The sequence below is a fragment of the Cherax quadricarinatus genome, chromosome 1 (assembly GCF_038502225.1).
Source record: "Cherax quadricarinatus isolate ZL_2023a chromosome 1, ASM3850222v1, whole genome shotgun sequence".
Taxonomy (NCBI): domain Eukaryota; kingdom Metazoa; phylum Arthropoda; class Malacostraca; order Decapoda; family Parastacidae; genus Cherax; species Cherax quadricarinatus.
In genome coordinates, this window is record NC_091292.1 from 92643785 (window position 1) to 92661755 (window position 17971).

General features: G+C 46.3%; 1 protein-coding gene across 1 annotated transcript in view; it reads right to left on the reverse strand.

The window, feature by feature from the left end:
- Positions 1–11931: 11931 nt before the first annotated feature.
- LOC128690003 (uncharacterized transmembrane protein DDB_G0289901-like) overlaps positions 11932–17971 on the reverse strand; it is an 81377-nt gene continuing 75337 nt past the window's right edge. Inside the window, exon 4 of the mRNA XM_053778494.2 lies at positions 11932–17435. Within this exon, the coding sequence (XP_053634469.2) occupies positions 12897–17435 (4539 nt within the window). The 3' untranslated portion in view covers positions 11932–12896. The remainder of the gene's footprint in view (positions 17436–17971) is intronic.

The following is a 17971-nucleotide window of genomic DNA, read 5'->3' on the forward strand; positions in this document are numbered from 1 at the left end:
TCAATCTTCTTTCCTTTCTCCACCTCGCCTGTAGGTGTTCTCTGAAGGGGAAATACCTTAACTGTTTTGCTAGGTTTGAAGATTATCGACTGTATATCACACATACACTTGTCAAAAATAATTAAATTCCTAGTATAGGGATGAAAATTAACTCGGTGTATATACAGATTCACTTCATGGTGTATATACACCAAATGTATATACAGCAAGAGGTGTATCTACACCAAATAAGCGACGTAAACGTCTCAGTATATATATAAAGATATGTATCTCGGCGTATGTACTATGAGAAAGATATGCCTTTCGGTCTATACACCCTAAGAAATATATTCGGTGTAGCTTATAAGGCTTATTGTTATTTCTTGTCATGCAGTTTTCTTGCGATAATTTGAGGCTGCCTTGTTAGAACAACTTTCAACGTTGTGTACATCACACGAAAAGAACGACTTCGATTATCAGTGGGCAGTGTTGCATGCTACTTATTTGCTGCGGCACTCGAAACTGTAATCCTTGTTTTAAATAGGGTAGACAACCTAACGAGCAGTGTCTTGCTAGCGGATGCTTTAACATTGAAGTAGGTCATGATCTGGCAAAGACCTGCGTCAGGAAGCACCTTCCTGTTTCCTGATGGTCAATACACCACGACCTATTTTCTGTTTCACGAGGGACGGAGTATCATGCTTGGCTTTCTGGAAGCAGTGTGTATATACACACGGAGAAATGTGCGTGTTACTTTAATACCATTTAAGATGTTCTAGGCGCTAGTATACAGGTGAGCTGCAGCCTTAATGACCCATTTGCAGTCGTCACGCTTAACACACTAAGAGTTGTTTGTTCCCAGGTGGTAAGTTCTCACTGCCCGCTTGTCCTCGCCTCGGGTCTCAGTTCATCTACACTGCACTTATTAGGAGTGAACTCTGTTAGCCACTCCCTGGATCATTCTTCTTGTTTATCTAGGTCCTGCCGGCAGCCTTCACACCACCCACCCACCCTTCTCACCTACCCACCCACCCATCTAACCCACCTTTCCTCCACCACACCCATCTTGCGCCACCACCCTCGTCCTCCCTTCTCCACCCACAACACAAATGAGAAACTTCTTGTGTGTAAACTCGCCTCTATGTACTTATCTGTATGTGGTTGCAGGGGTCGAGTCTCAGCTCCTGGCCCCATCTCTTTGCTGGTCGCTATTAGCCTTATCGTACCTCTTCTTAAAGCTGTGTATATATCCTGCCTCAGGTCGTTGCACTTCCTAACTATAATAGTGAAGAAATATTTCCTAACATCCACGTTATTCATCTGTGTTATCAACTTCCAGTTGTGCCCTCGTGTTCTCTCCTGTCTCTCAAGCAGTCTGTCCCTGGCCACCATATCACTTCCTCTCAGTACTTTGTAAGTTGTAATCATATCACCCCTAGTCCTTCTGTCCTCCAGTGTCATCAGGCAGAGTTCCCTTAACCTCTTCTCATAGGACATACCCCTTAGCTCCAGGATTAGTCTCGTTGCCAACCTCTGCACTTTCTCAAATTTCTTGACATTTGTGACCAGGCGTGGGTTCCATACTGGTGATGTATACTCCAATATGAGCCTGACGTACACGGTGTACAGTGTCGTAAATGACTCCTTAATTAAATGTCTGCCTGTACTCCGTCTGCGATCTTCTTTATCCTTCCCCAAACTTCATAACTTCCCACTTGTTGGGCCTAAGCTCCAGGAGACATTTGTCGGACCAAACCTACAGTCTGTCCTGATCCATTTGTAGCCTTTCCTGGTCCACGTCTGCTTGTATTTCCCTCAGTATTAGTTTCACATCATCTATGAACAGGGACAACTCTGACTCTGTCCCTTCCGTCATGTCATTCACGTATACGAGAAACATCACCGGACCTAAGACTGATCTGTGTGTCTACCTGGAGGTTATTCCGGGGATCAACGCCCCCGCGGCCCGGTCGACGACCAGGCCTCCCGGTGGATCAGGGCCTGATTAGCCAGGCTGTTACTGCTGGCCGCACGCAGTCCAACGTACGAGCCATAGCCCGGCTGATCCGGCACTGACTTTAGGTATATGTCCAGATCTCTCTTGAAGGCAGCCAGGGGTTTATTGGTAATTCCCCTTATGCTTGGTGGGAGGCTGTTGAACAGTTTTGGGCCCCGGACACTTATGGTGTTTTCTCTTAGTGTACCAATGGCGCCCCTACTTTTTATTGGGGGCATTTTGCATCGCCTACCCAGTCTTTTACTTTCGTAGGGAGTGATTTCTGTGTGCAGATTTGGGACCATTCCTTCCAAGATTTTCCAAGTGTAGATTATGATATATCTCTCCCTCCTGCGTTCCAACGAGTACAAGTCAAGTGCTTCCAAGCGTTGCCAGTGTGTGTGTACTCACCTAATTGTGGTTGCAGGGGTCGAGACTCAGCTCCTGGCCCCGCATTTTCACTGAGAGAAGCAAACCTCTCAGTGCGTATATCTTGTCTTGAGATTATTATTATTATAATCTGTTTTTTATTATGTATTTCTAATTGCCTGTGATTATTTTTTTGTAATTGTCTGTGTTTGCAGGAACAAAGTTTTGGTCCTGATGATCTGATTTTACTTAAATTACTATAATGATGTATACAGAGCATATTTATCCATCACTGCTTGCTTTTGTTAACACACACACACACACACACACACAGGAGAGGTTAAGGGAAATCAACCTGACGACACTGGAGGACAGGAGAGATAGGGGGGACATGATAACGACATACAAAATACTGAGAGGAATTGACAAGGTGGACAAAGACAGGATGTTCCAGAGACTGGACACAGCAACAAGGGGACACAGTTGGAAGCTGAAGACACAGATGAATCACAGGGATGTTAGGAAGTATTTCTTCAGCCACAGAGTAGTCAGTAAGTGGAATAGTTTGGGAAGCGATGTAGTGGAGGCAGGATCCATACATAGCTTTAAGCAGAGGTATGATAAAGCTCACGGCTCAGGGAGAGTGACCTAGTAGCGATCAGTGAAGAGGCGGGGCCAGGAGCTCGGACTCGACCCCCGCGACCTCAACTAGGTGAGTACAACTAGGTGAGTACACACACACACACACACACACACACACACACACACACACACACACACACACACACACACACACACAACACACACACACACACCCTTCACGTAATCTGTGAGAAAAAAATTCTGACATGGTTTCATTACTTGACCCAGCAGAGACCCTGACCTGGGCAGGTGAGAGGCGAGGTGGTGGTCACAAGTGGCTGGTTCAGCCTCATATCTAACATATATCACAATCGGGACAAGCACCCGGGAAGGTTGGCTAGCAACAGGTATAAGACTGGTAAACTAACCATTTTACGTCCTGGTCGTAACAGCGCGAGCTGGGAGACAGGCTAAGTATTTTATAATAAATTAGACACATGTGCAACACTTGGGTATCTTTGAGGGAACGTTTCACCACACTGTGGCTTCATGTAATCGGACTCTGGGCTGAGGGACTGTTTACCTCAAACTACTCCTGATCTTCACCATTCTTCTTTGTATTGGACTGATGAAGCTACTGTGTGGTGAAACGTGTCTAATTTATCAAGTTGTCGGTTCTCTGAACCCTATATCTACATTTTATATTATGGTCGCATCTATTTTTAAGAGTTCTTCAGCAATTATACAGTAGTGTGTTTGCCAGCAGTCTGAGTATCGGTCAAGAGTGTTGAGTATTGACAGTGGTGTGGGTAAGTTACACAGCTGCGTTGTTAGGATGTGGAAGTAAATAGTGAGACATAACCAGTTAGGGGAGCAAGGCCGTCGTGTACTCCAGACATCTACATAAATAAATCAACATTAATGTTGTAAAACTTACCGTTTGTTCTAAAGGGTAAATTTAGGACTAAATAGCCATGGTTTCTAACCCCCTTTCTTTGCAGTGAGGTGTTGTAGTGTAATTGCATGAGTGTCTCCTGGCTGGGGCAGCTGGAGAGTGCAGCATCGCGATAAGATAAGCAGATAACAATGTAAACCCACGAAGTCTTATGGCTGAATATAACCTGGATATATCATCTTCAATACAGCTTCTACGTAACCTTTACACCTCCTTCAGTGTTCTTGCTGGGCCCAACACTGTACATAGAACTGTTTGGCAACTCATGTATTTGGAGCAACAGCCTACATGAACCGCCCAGCTTTGCAAAAAAAAACGGTAAAAATCTCTTTTGTAAGTCGTTGCATTGTAATCCATTCTAGTGGGCGAGCCTTGTAGCGGGGAGTGTGTCGAGGCAGCAGCAGTGCGCATGCCAGGATTTCCTGACCTGCCCAGTCCTCCGCTTCCCCAGTACTCCGTCCCAGCGAAAGTCAGCCCACAGCGGTGAAAGTCTCTCTGGAGAAGTCCACAGACATATCACTGCATGTCTTATGACAGGGGATCAAACTCATTCTGCGAGTGGATAATTTATTGTACACCCGGAGCTCATTCTACGAACGGTAGTACATAAAATAAATTACGGGAGGCACATTAGTCTTCCGTCGGACTCTACTGAGTACAGGTATATGTCTCTCAGATATTACAGAGTTGTTGGCACTATGCTAACACTGAAGTCTTCAAGGACTCTGACAACATCACGCTCAGTGTGTTGTTGCTTACTGCTGACCCAATCCTCGAGCGCCTATTCTGAGGGAACTTGGGTGGCAACCCGAGTTGTTACTTGGTTATAACACATGTGGGGGATGAGACGGCTAGGGAGATGATCACCTACGTCAAGGAAGCTATGTTCTCCGTCCTTGGGGTAGTTTCAAATTTAGGTTGGATAAGTACATGAGTGGGAGGGGTTGGATTTGAGAGGGACTTGCACATCGGAGCTTGTTTCTTGGGTGGCATTGAAAATTGGGTTGGTCAAATGTTTGTTAGTGAGATGAATTGTAAAGGACCTGCCTAGTATGGGCCAACAGGCCTGCTGCAGTGTTCCTCCTTTCTTATGTTCTTATGTTCTTATAATGACATTCAGCGGAGCGCTTCTACGCTGTGTGTGTGCTCACCTATTTGTGGTTGCAGGGGTCGATCCACAGCTCCTGGTCCCCGCCTCTTCGTTGATCCCTACTAGGTCCAGTCTTTCATTCCTCCAAGAGCTTTATCGTATCTCTTGTGTGTGTGTGTGTGTGTGTGTGTGTGTGTGTTAGTTACCATTTTGTCCTAGGCACATGTCGATTAGACGTGTGTGTGTATGTGTGTGTGTGTGTGTGTGTGTGTGTACTCACCTAATTCACCTAACTGTGGTTGCAGGGGTCGAGACTCAGCTCCTGGCCCCGCCTCTTCACTGACCGCTACTGGGTCCTCCCTCTCCCTGTTCGGCGGCAATATAAACACAAATGCAGTATAATGTGATCCTTTATTGACTACGTTTCGCCCACACAGTGGGCTTTTTCAAGTCACAAACAGAACTACCTGGGGTGGAAGGAACGCGAGTATTTATAGTCCGGCTGAGGTCAGGTGAAGAATGCTGCATCTGATGATGTACCGAGTTGGGTTGTAGAGTCTAAAAACTTGGGTAGCTTGGAAAGGAGACTGGACAAGTTTGTGAGCAGACCTTCTACAGTGTTCTTATGTGGGATAGCGATGAAGAAGTTTCTTGGCAAGTGGTTCAGCTATGTTATAGAAGCCACTATTCTGGTTGAAGTTGTCGGATATAGAAATAAGTGATGATTCCAGGATTCTTCGGTATTGAGTGTTGTCTTCTGTGGCGATAAGTCTTGAGTTTCTGTAGTTTATCAAGTGGTTGTGTGAATTACGGTGTTGTACGCAGGCATTCCTTGTGTCGTCAGACGACACTGCCGAGAAGAGATACATAGTCCTTCCCACCAACTCCATTGCCAAACATGTTTCCAACATCTTTGCCAAAACATCATTCCAAGTATCTACCTCCACAACCACGACCATCAAGGACATCACCAGTAGTAGGCAGGACAAGCCTCCATCCTCTGCAGGGGTATACATAATCCCTTGTAATGACTGCAACAAGTTATACGTGGGCGAAACATCAAGGGACCTCCAAACACGTATTTCAGAACACCAATACGCAAGCAGGTCTGACGACACAAGGAATGCCTGCGTACAACACCGTAATTCACACAACCACTTGATAAACTACAGAAACTCAAGACTTATCGCCACAGAAGACAACACTCAATACCGAAGAATCCTGGAATCATCACTTATTTCTATATCCGACAACTTCAACCAGAATAGTGGCTTCTATAACATAGCTGAACCACTTGCCAAGAAACTTCTTCATCGCTATCCCACATAAGAACACTGTAGAAGGTCTGCTCACAAACTTGTCCAGTCTCCTTTCCAAGCTACCCAAGTTTTTAGACTCTACAACCCAACTCGGTACATCATCAGATGCAGCATTCTTCACCTGACCTCAGCCGGACTATAAATACTCGCGTTCCTTCCACCCCAGGTAGTTGTTTGTGGATTGAGACACTTATGCAGCATATGGAAATCTTTATTCAGGAAACGTTTCGCCACACAGTGGCTTCATCAGTCCAATACAAAGAGGAAGGCGTAAGGAGAGGAGGAGAATGAGGTAATCAGTCCCTCAACCTGGAGTCGATGTGTTCAGTCCATCAATCTTGTAGAATGTACAGCATAGGGCCGTAGACGTGGCTTATATACTGTAGTGAGGTGACGTGAAGCAGATGGAGGCGGGGTCATAGTGGTACCATCCACTAGTCGAAGTAGGTCTTCGTCCAAAGGTTGAACAAGTGTTGAAGAACTCTTTGTAAGAAGATCCCATGATGCTGCAGTGTCCGACAGTTGTGATGAATGGTTTGAAAAACCGACAAGTTGAAGATTGAGACACTTATGCAGCATATGGAAATCTTTATTCAGGAAACGTTTCGCCACACAGTGGCTTCATCAGTCCAATACAAAGAGGAAGGCGTAAGGAGAGGAGGAGAATGAGGTAATCAGTCCCTCAACCTGGAGTCGATGTGTTCAGTCCATCAATCTTGTAGAATGTACAGCATAGGGCCGTAGACGTGGCTTATATACTGTAGTGAGGTGACGTGAAGCAGATGGAGGCGGGGTCATAGTGGTACCATCCACTAGTCGAAGTAAGTCTTCGTCCAAAGGTTGAACAAGTGTTGAAGAACTCTTTGTAACAAGATCCCATCCCTCACTACAGTATATAAGCCACGTCTACGGCCCTATGCTGTACATTCTACAAGATTGATGGACTGAACACATCGACTCCAGGTTGAGGGACTGATTACCTCATTCTCCTCCTCTCCTTACGCCTTCCTCTTTGTATTGGACTGATGAAGCCACTGTGTGGCGAAACGTTTCCTGAATAAAGATTTCCATATGCTGCATAAGTGTCTCAATCTTCAACTTGTCGGTTTTTCAAACCATTCATCACAACTGTCGGACACTGCAGCATCATGGGATCTTGTTACAACGAGTTCTTCAACACTTGTTCAACCTTTGGACGAAGACCTACTTCGACTAGTGGATGGTACCACTATGACCCCGCCTCCATCTGCTTCACGTCACCTCACTACAGTATATAAGCCACGTCTACGGCCCTATGCTGTACATTCTACAAGATTGATGGACTGAACACATCGACTCCAGGTTGAGGGACTGATTACCTCATTCTCCTCCTCTCCTTACGCCTTCCTCTTTGTATTGGACTGATGAAGCCACTGTGTGGCGAAACGTTTCCTGAATAAAGATTTCCATATGCTGCATAAGTGTCTCAATCTTCAACTTGTCGGTTTTTCAAACCATTCATCACAACTGTCGGACACTGCAGCATCATGGGATCTTGTTACAAAGAGTTCTTCAACACTTGTTCAACCTTTGGACGAAGACCTACTTCGACTAGTGGATGGTACCACTATGACCCCGCCTCCATCTGCTTCACGTCACCTCACTACAGTATATAAGCCACGTCTACGGCCCTATGCTGTACATTCTACAAGATTGATGGACTGAACACATCGACTCCAGGTTGAGGGACTGATTACCTCATTCTCCTCCTCTCCTTACGCCTTCCTCTTTGTATTGGACTGATGAAGCCACTGTGTGGCGAAACGTTTCCTGAATAAAGATTTCCATATGCTGCATAAGTGTCTCAATCTTCAACTTGTCGGTTTTTCAAACCATTCATCACAACTGTCGGACACTGCAGCATCATGGGATCTTGTTACAAAGAGTTCTTCAACACTTGTTCAACCTTTGGACGAAGACCTACTTCGACTAGTGGATGGTACCACTATGACCCCGCCTCCATCTGCTTCACGTCACCTCACTACAGTATATAAGCCACGTCTACGGCCCTATGCTGTACATTCTACAAGATTGATGGACTGAACACATCGACTCCAGGTTGAGGGACTGATTACCTCATTCTCCTCCTCTCCTTACGCCTTCCTCTTTGTATTGGACTGATGAAGCCACTGTGTGGCGAAACGTTTCCTGAATAAAGATTTCCATATGCTGCATAAGTGTCTCAATCTTCAACTTGTCGGTTTTTCAAACCATTCATCACACACAGTTCTGTTTGTGACTTGAAAAAGCCCACTGTGTGGGCGAAACGTAGCCAATAAAGGATCACATTATACTGCATTTGTGTTTATATTGCCATTGTGTCGGTATTTTATACCATTTATTTCCATCCTCTCCCTGTTCCATGAGCTTTATCATACATCGTCTTAAAACTTTGTATAGTTCCTGCCTCGACTACATCGCTTGCCAGGCTATTCCACTTCCTAAGAACTCTATGACCGAAGAAATACTTCCTAACATCCCTTTGACTCATCTGAGTCTTCAGCTTCCAATTGTGACCCCTTGTTTCTGTGTCCCCTCTCTGGAACATCCTGTCTCTGTCCACCTTGTCTACTCCACGCAGTATTTTGTATGTCGTTATCATGTCTCCCCTGACCCTCCTGTCCTCCAGTGTCGTCAGACCGATTTCCCTTAACCTTTCTTCAAAGGACATTCCCCTTAGCTCTGGAACTAGCCTTGTTGCAAACCTTTGCACTTTCCCTAATTTCTTGACGTGTTTGACCAGGTGTGGGTTCCAAACTGGTGCTGCGTACTCCAGTATGGGCCTAACCTACACAGTGTATAAAGTCTTGAACGATTCCTTACAGAGGTACCGGAACGCTATTCTAAGGTGTGTGTGTGTACGCGCGCGCAAGTACGTGTATATATATATATATATATATATATATATATATATATATATATATATATATATATATATATATATATATATATATATATATATATATATTATATATTAACGTATGTGTATAATTCATCAGGGAAATGGGCTTTATATCGCGATATTATTATTATTATTATTTTCACGGGGAAGCGCTAAACCCGTAAGTCATACAGCTGCTGGGGAATCGGAGCAAATCGTGCTTGATTCGAGGAAGAGGAGAGTAGCTCCAGTTCCTTGGACCAAGAGGCTTTATTGACGTAGTTTGTTTCTCTATATTCTTGATTTATTCTAAATTGATGTTTTATGTGTGGGAAGATGAGGTGGATGTTGGATGATGTGGATGTTGGATGATGTGGATGTTGGATGATGTGGATGTTGGATGATGTGGATGTTGGATGATGTGAATGTTGGATGATGTGGATGTTGGATGATGTGGATGTTGGATGATGTGGATGTTGGATGATGTGAATGTTGGATGATGTGGATGTTGGATGATGTGGATGTTGGATGATGTGGATGTTGGATGATGTGAATGTTGGATGAGGTGGATGTTGGATGATGTGGATGTTGGATGATGTGGATGTTGGATGATGTGAATGTTGGATGATGTGAATGTTGGATGATGTGGATGTTGGATGATGTGGATGTTGGATGATGTGGATGTTGGATGATGTGGATGTTGGATGATGTGGATGTTGGATGATGTGGATGTTGGATGAGGTGGATGTTGGATGATGTGGATGTTGGATGATGTGAATGTTGGATGATGTGGATGTTGGATGATGTGGATGTTGGATGATGTGGATGTTGGATGATGTGAATGTTGGATGATGTGGATGTTGGATGATGTGGATGTTGGATGATGTGGATGTTGGATGATGTGGATGTTGGATGAGGTGACTGTTGGATGAGGTGACTGTTGGATGAGGTGACTGTTGGAAGAGGTGACTGTTGGATGAGATGGCTGTTGGATGAGGTGGCTGTTGGATGAGGTGGATGTTGAATGATGTGGATGTTGGATGATGTGGATGTTGGATGATGTGGATGTTGGATGATGTGGATGTTGGATGATGTGGATGTTGGATGAGGTGACTTGGATGAGGTGGATGTTGGATGAGGTGACTGTTAGATGAGATGGCTGTTGGATGAGGTGGATGTTGGATGATGTCGATGTTGGATGATGTGACTGTTGGATGAGGTGACTGTTGGATGAGATGGCTGTTGGATGAGGTGGCTGTTGGATGAGGTGGATGTTGGATGATGTGGATGTTGGATGATGTGGATGTTGGATGATGTGGATGTTGGATGATGTGGATGTTGGATGATGTGGATGTTGGATGATGTGGATGTTGGATGAGGTGGATGTTGGATGAGGTGGCTATTGGATGAGGTGGCTGTTGGATGAGGTGGCTGCTGGATGAGGTGGCTGTTGGATGAGGTGGCTGTTGGATGAGGTGGCTGTTGGATGAGGTGGCTGTTGGATGAGGTGGCTGTTGGATGAGGTGGCTGCTGGATGAGGTGGCTGTTGGATGAGGTGGCTGTTGGATGAGGTGGCTGTTGGATGAGGTGGCTGTTGGATGAGGTGGCTGTTGGATGAGGTGGCTGTTGGATGATGTGGCTATTGGATGAGGTGGCTGCTGGATGAGGTGGCTGTTGGATGAGGTGGCTGTTGGATGAGGTGACTGTTGGATGAGGTGGCTGTTGGATGAGGTGGCTGTTGGATGAGGTGGCTGCTGGATGAGGTGGCTGTTGGATGAGGTGGCTGTTGGATGAGGTGGCTGTTGGATGAGATGGCTGTTGGATGGGGTGGATGAGGAGAGAGAAAATACTCATGATTTTAGACTAGTTTATTGAGGGTTCTTTATATCAGCTGACACTCTCACTCACCATAACAAACAACAAACTACATACTCACCCCCCTTCCTCTTCCCAGTCACCATTACATAACACAATGATCACCAGGTGCTTACCTCACGTTATATATATATATATATATATATATATATATATATATATATATATATATATATATATATATATATATAATGTAATGAGTATTACAAGAACAGAGACATGAAGACGTCGTAGAACACGTTTTCACTGGGGCACAACGTTTCGCTCCTTGTGAAGCTTGGTCAACTCATGACTGGATCAAGGTTTACACAGCGCGAAACGTTGACCCATGAAGATGTTAGAAATAGTGTTGTTGTATTGTCATGTTTGTAAAGTACTCAGAAACCAAAGATCTTGTTAATACTCACTAAATACAGTGACGTTTCGATCCCAACTCCGGGATCCCCACTCTGGGATCACCACTCTGGGATCACCACTCTGGGATCCCCACTCTGGGATCCCCACTCCGGGATCCCCACTCTCGGATCACCACTCTGGGATCACCACTCTTGGATCGCCACTCTGGGATCGCCACTCTGGGATCACTACTCTGGGATCACCACTCTTGGATCGCCACTCTGGGATCGCCACTCTGGGATCACTACTCTGGGATCACTACTTTGGTTTCAACCCAAAAATATAACTCATCGCCTAACAAATATATCCCAATTAATTTTAATACAAGGAATGGGAGGGTATCTTCAATTCCTTGGATCAAAAGCCCTTCTCCAGCCAGTGTTGGCTTTGAAATAATCACAGTTTGATTTTTTAACCCTTTTTTTAAATATAGTTTTTGAGTGATTCCTATGTGATGAGAAGCTACATATGTATTAGAAGTATATAAATGCAACTATATGTATCTCTGAAAGCCTGTATCTTCGAGTGTTAATACATGGATGAGAGATGAAAGGTATTTAAATGTGTGTGAGTGTCTTAGGGGCTAGTAATACTGGGAGCTGACTGACGGTGATACACAGCCTGTGTTCTGGAGTGTAGTCATGGCACATATATCAGTTATCACATCTGCAACTCTCTTTTTTCTAATATACTTACCCCCACACAGGTGCAAGTAACACACACCTGAGCACCACACCTGCGAGCGTCGCACCTGAGCCCCACACCTGTGCTCCCACATCACCTGGCCCGCATACATGTACTGATCGTGTTTCATCTGGTCCTCAAATCTGCCCCATCCCCCCCCACACGTGCAAAACGTTCTCCCACACATGTCGAATGTCCCCCACATCTGCTAAACGTTTCCCCACTCATGAAAAATGTTTCCCCACACCTGTAAAACAAGCCTTGTCATTGGCTGTTTGTGACTTTCATTTTCGTGGGCACAAAATACATTGTTCAAGATTAGAAAAATAACTCTTAATTCTGCAGGTCATTTTATTGACACTTTGTTTTGAAGAAAAAAACTCATATTGTTATATCTGGATGGCTAGAGTCAAGGCAAGTCAGACTAAAGTTCTCTGGACCAGGAACTTAGTTTCAAGTTGTTTCTAAATTGACTTGTTAGGTGTACCTGCCATCGGGTGGTACCAGTCAGCGTTGCATATTTAAAACACGGTACCTTTTCCTCGATGCACCTTTGCAACAAGCATCATTTTAGCACAGGTTTGCATTCATCATTTCAACTGCACTGATTTGACATAAAAATATCACACATATTTAACACTGTTGATGCTAAAAGCATTATACTATCACACTTGTCGTTGCATTCGTTAAGATTTGCCCGTGTTGCGTGCGAACACAGCAAAGAGATTCCTTCAGCCGTCGTCCAGGCCACACACCTCCGGGGGACGGCAGTTGGTAAAGGCGAAGGAGCCGTCACTCCTGACGAGGCCTCGAGACAAAGTCCCCTCGCCGTCCATGTGTTCCCACCGCCGTAGCACTTTAGAGTCTCTTCCCCGCTGTCTCCGGAGGCTCGTCGCTCGAAGAGAATCTCTGTTTCTCGATCCCGAGCGAGAACGATGTCCTGGCGTCGAGGCTTCAGAATCCGCGCGAGTACGAGTTCCCGACGTGAGAGCTTCAGGAGTTGCACGAGAACGATGGCCCGTCGTTAGGGTTTCAGGAGGCTTCTGGCTGGAGTGTTTGGGAGCGAGGGCTTCAGGAGGCTTCTGGCTCGGGTGTCTTATGAGCGCAACCCCGGCGTCCGGGGCACTGGGAGTGATGTGGAAAATAACATCGGGGTCAGGTCTCAAGATGGCTATCTCCTTATCGTCAGATTTGATGGTACTCAGAGATACCACCTCTCCGCGCTGCACTGAGAACCCGCGCATCACCTGCAAGGGAGTCACTTGGTCTCCTGATGGAGGGATGATGGTGATACCCCTCTCGCTCTCACTTAGAGGTGTATGTGGTGTAACGGTGTTCTGAAAGTCGCCTCCAGCCGGTAACACAGTGCCCGTCCGACTCACAGCTGGCCTGGGCATCACTGTTCCAGTACTCCCCAACATCTGAACCGTGACATCAAAAGAGTTCTGGCCTGCAGAGTTTAATCCTCCAGAATTGATGAGTGGAAGGTCTATGCCCACTCTAGATCCCAAGTGTTTACCTCCTGCAGTGGTTTCATCCCAGTTGTGGCCCACCTTGTCTTGAATGTTGACACCCGAGGCACCTCCTGCAGATGTTCCCTCAGGTGTCTTTGCGCCTATCGTCTGGGTGTTGGCATTCCTTCCACCAGTGGCGACACTCAGGCTTCTTAGTGAAGGTTGTCGGCTGTCACGACTTCGAACTCCACTTCCCAGGCTCCTGATTATGGAACTGCTGGTGTCAGCTGGAAGGTTGCCTTGATTACCAGGTGTGATGGGGCCCACGATCTGTCCATTAATGTTGCCTTGCCTCATGCCGTTCTGCCTTATACCGTTCTGTCTCACACCGTTCTGCCTCGCACCGTTCTGCCTCGCACCGTTCTGCCTCCCTCCGTTCTGCCTAATGCGCTGGTTACCATTGCCTAAGCTACGAACGCCATTTCTTCCATTTTGCGTCGCTCTTGGGGAAGTTACCACTGGAGGATTCTCTAACTGCTTTGGTGTGTTATTCCAGTTTGAAGTATGCGTACCACCTACAGCGCTGCTGTCCCAGTTGACCTTGTCCTTCCCGGATGTATCTAGACTCCCAACAGCTACGGCTGCTCCAGACTTATCAGCATCTACAGGTGCTCCAGAGCTCGTGCTGCTGCCTTGGCCAGCGTTCAAGATTTCAGCTGTCGGGTTAAGACTAGAGCCCAACCCGGCATTGTCATTAACTGAGCTGCTGCCGCTGCTTCCTGTTGCACCTTGCACACTCCCCTCTGGCCTGATTCTTCCATTGCTAGTTACAGCAATGAATGTCCTGTCAGGCACACTCACTCTGTCTCCAGAGTTTAAATTCATTCCTGGAGTATTCCCTCCAGTATTTCCAGAGTTCATTCCTGGAGTATTCCTTCCAATATTTCCAGAGTTCATTCCTGGAGTATTCCCTCCAGTAGTTCCAGAGTTCATTCCTGGAGTATTCCCTCCAGTAGTTCCAGAGTTCATTCCTGGAGTATTCCCTCCAATATTTCCAGAGTTCATTACTGGAGTATTCCCTCCAGTAGTTCCAGAGTTCATTCCTGGAGTATTCCCTCCATTATTTCTAGAGTTCATTCCTGGAGTATTCCCTCCATTATTTCTAGAGGTCATTCCTGGAGTATTCCCTCCAATGTTTCCAGAGTTCATTCCTGGAGTATTTCCTTCAATATTTCCAGAGTTCATTCCAGGAGTATTTCCAGACTTCATTCCTGGAATATTTCCTCCATCTCCGGAATTCATTCCTGGAATATTCCCTCCAATATTTCCAGAATTCATTCCTAAAATATTCCCTCCAGTATTTCCAGAATTCATTCCTGGAATATTTCCAGAGTTCATTCCTGGAATATTTCCTCCAATATTTCCAGAGTTCATTCCTGGAATATTTCCAGAGTTCATTCCTGGAATATTTCCAACGTTCATTCCTGGAATATTACCTCCAATATTTCCAGAATTAATTCCTGGAATATTCCCTCCAATATTTCCAGAATTAATTCCTGGAATATTCCCTCCAATATTTCCAGAATTCATTCCTGGAATATTCCCTTCAGTGTTTCCAGAGTTAATTCCTGGAGTATTTCCTCCGTGGTTGGTTTCAGTGTTGAAATTTCCACCAGGTATATTACCTCCATTATTTCCAGAGTTGAAATTCATACTTGGAGTATTTCCTCCTGTATTACCATCTCCAGAGTTAAAATTCCCACCTGGAGTATTGCTTCCACTATTTCCAAAATTTAAGTTCATGTTTGGAATATTTCCTCCACTGTTGAAATTCCCACCTTGAACATTGCTTCCAGTTCCAGAGTTGAAATTCCTTCCTGAAATATTTCCTTTGCTGTCAATTTCAGCGTTGAAATTCCCACCTGCAATATTTCTTATGCCAGTGATTCCAGAGCCGAGATTCCTACCCGGAGTACTGTGACCTCTAACCGTTCCAGGGTTAAGATTTTCGTTGGGAATGTTACTTACACTTACTGTTGTTGGAGAGTTGGGGTTTCCATTAGCGATGGCAGCCATCCTCTCACCTCCAGACCCTGGACCTGCCCCGCCGGAGTTTACGGTACCCGGCCAGTTGGTGGATGTTGCAGCGCCGGGGATGCTAGCTACATTCACCGGGGAGTTAGCCTGGGTTCCGAGTCCACTGTTAAAGTTCCCAGCTGGGCTGTTTCCTCTGCTGTCAGATCCCGTGTTGAAGTTTCCAGCTGGACTGTTTCCTCTGCTGTCAGTTCCCGTATTGAAGTTCCCAGCTGGGCTGTTTCCTCTGCTGTTAGTTCCCGTGTTGAAGTTCCCAGCTGGGCTATTTCCTCTGCTGTCAGTTCCCGTGTTGAAGTTCCCAGCTGGGCTGTTTACTCTGCTGTCAGTTCCCGTGTTGAAGTTCCCAGCTGGGCTATTTCCTCTGCTGTCAGTTCCCGTATTGAAGTTCCCAGCTGGACTGTTCACTCTGCTGTCAGTTCCCGTGTTGAAGTTCCCAGCTGGGCTGTTTACTCTGCTATCAGTTCCCGTGTTGAAGTTCCCAGCTGGAGTGTCTTGACTGCCTGCTACTCCGGGGTTAAAATTGTCGTTGGCAGCGTTTGAAGTCGACGTCATCCCATTGAAGGAATCACCAGGAGTGTTTACAGTCCTGCCGAAGACGTTCATCAGCCTCTCCCTGGAGCGACTGCCACCCACTACAGTGCTAGGCACGCTCTCGGCCTCAAGTTCTCCAGGAGCCACGCCTCCAGAAGTCATTCTGCTTCCACCATTACTAAAATCGACACTTGAACCTGAATTAATGTTTCTTTGGTTGTTAATGGCCGTGTTGGGGGGACTGTTGCTGAAACCATCGTTACTGAATCCTCCTTGGCTGTTGGGGAAATTTTTTGAACCACTTGTACGTGGATCATTAGCGATAGGAATACTGCCAGTGTTGAAGTTGTTAGGGGCATTGTTAGCGCCTAAGGGTATAAAAGGATTCATTGAATTAGAATGTCCTTCACCAACGATCCTTCCTGTGGGGTCTCTGCTGCCCCCTGACACGGTGTTTGATGGATCACGAGAGGAATCTAAACTCTTGCCGCTCCTAACCGAGTTTAGGTCATCCACTCCAGAGCCAGCGTTGTGGAAGGGGTTGACGTTGTTACCTGGGAAGGGACGTCCGGCTCCAGCTCCAATTCCGTTATCCGCTCCGGAGGCAGAGTTGCTGAAGGAGTTGACGTTGTTACCACCTCCTGGTAAAGGGCTCTCTATTCTCCCTCCTCCAATTCCGTTATCCACTCCAGGGGCAGAGTTGCTGAAGGAGTTGATGTTGTTACCTTGTACGTTGCTTCCTGTTCTCCCTCCTCCAACTCCGTTATTTGCGCGTTGTCCAGGCCCCGGAGACCCACCCTGGCCAATAGAGGGACGTCGTGGCATGCCATTACCCCCAGGGTTACTCTCATCCAGGGGTACGAAGTTCACTGTCCTCAGAGGATCTCTACCACCCTGAGGGAGGCCTGGCAGGGGTACCCCTGCTCCTGGAAAAGCACCCACCGTGTTGCCGTTCGAAGAGGTTCCATCGTCAGAGTAATCGTAGTCTATGGTAGGTCCCGGCCGGTTGCCACGGCTGTTGAAGCCTCTGCCACGGGTGGCCCGGTCCTGGTCGCGCCCTAAGGAGAGGTTATTGGTGTTCCGGGTCGGGGAATTGGCTTCACCAGTAGCCTCCTCGGCTCTGCTGCTGCCGAAGCCCAGCCATCCATTTTGCTGACACAGCACCACACCCACGATTATGGCCACCACGAACTGCAACGGGACAAAACGAATTGTGACTTCTAAGGTATCAGACATCAATGGTATATAATATCGACAAGTTGAAGAATTAGACACATGTGCATCAACTGGGTATTTGTTTCACATGTGTTTAATTGTTCAAGGTACCACATATTAAGAATGATATGAACTATGAACATGCAAGACCAGAGGCACAGTGCTGCTGTAGCAGTAATATGCTCGTAGAAGAGGAAAAAGCGAACGATACCACTACTGAAAATTAAACCAAATATGAGGGATTGAATACTAATACAGGACACCAGGAGCATACCTCTGTTCCTGTAGCCACACCAGGAGCATACCTCTGTTCCTGTAGCTACACCAGGAGCATACCTCTGCTCCTGTACTTACACCAGGAGTATACCTCTGCCCCTGTAGCCACACCAGGAGCATACCTCTGCTCCTGTACTTGCACCAAGAGCATACCTCTGCTCCTGTACTTACACCAGGAGTATACCTCTGCCCCTGTAGCCACACCAGGACCATACCTCTGCTCCTTTAGTTACTTT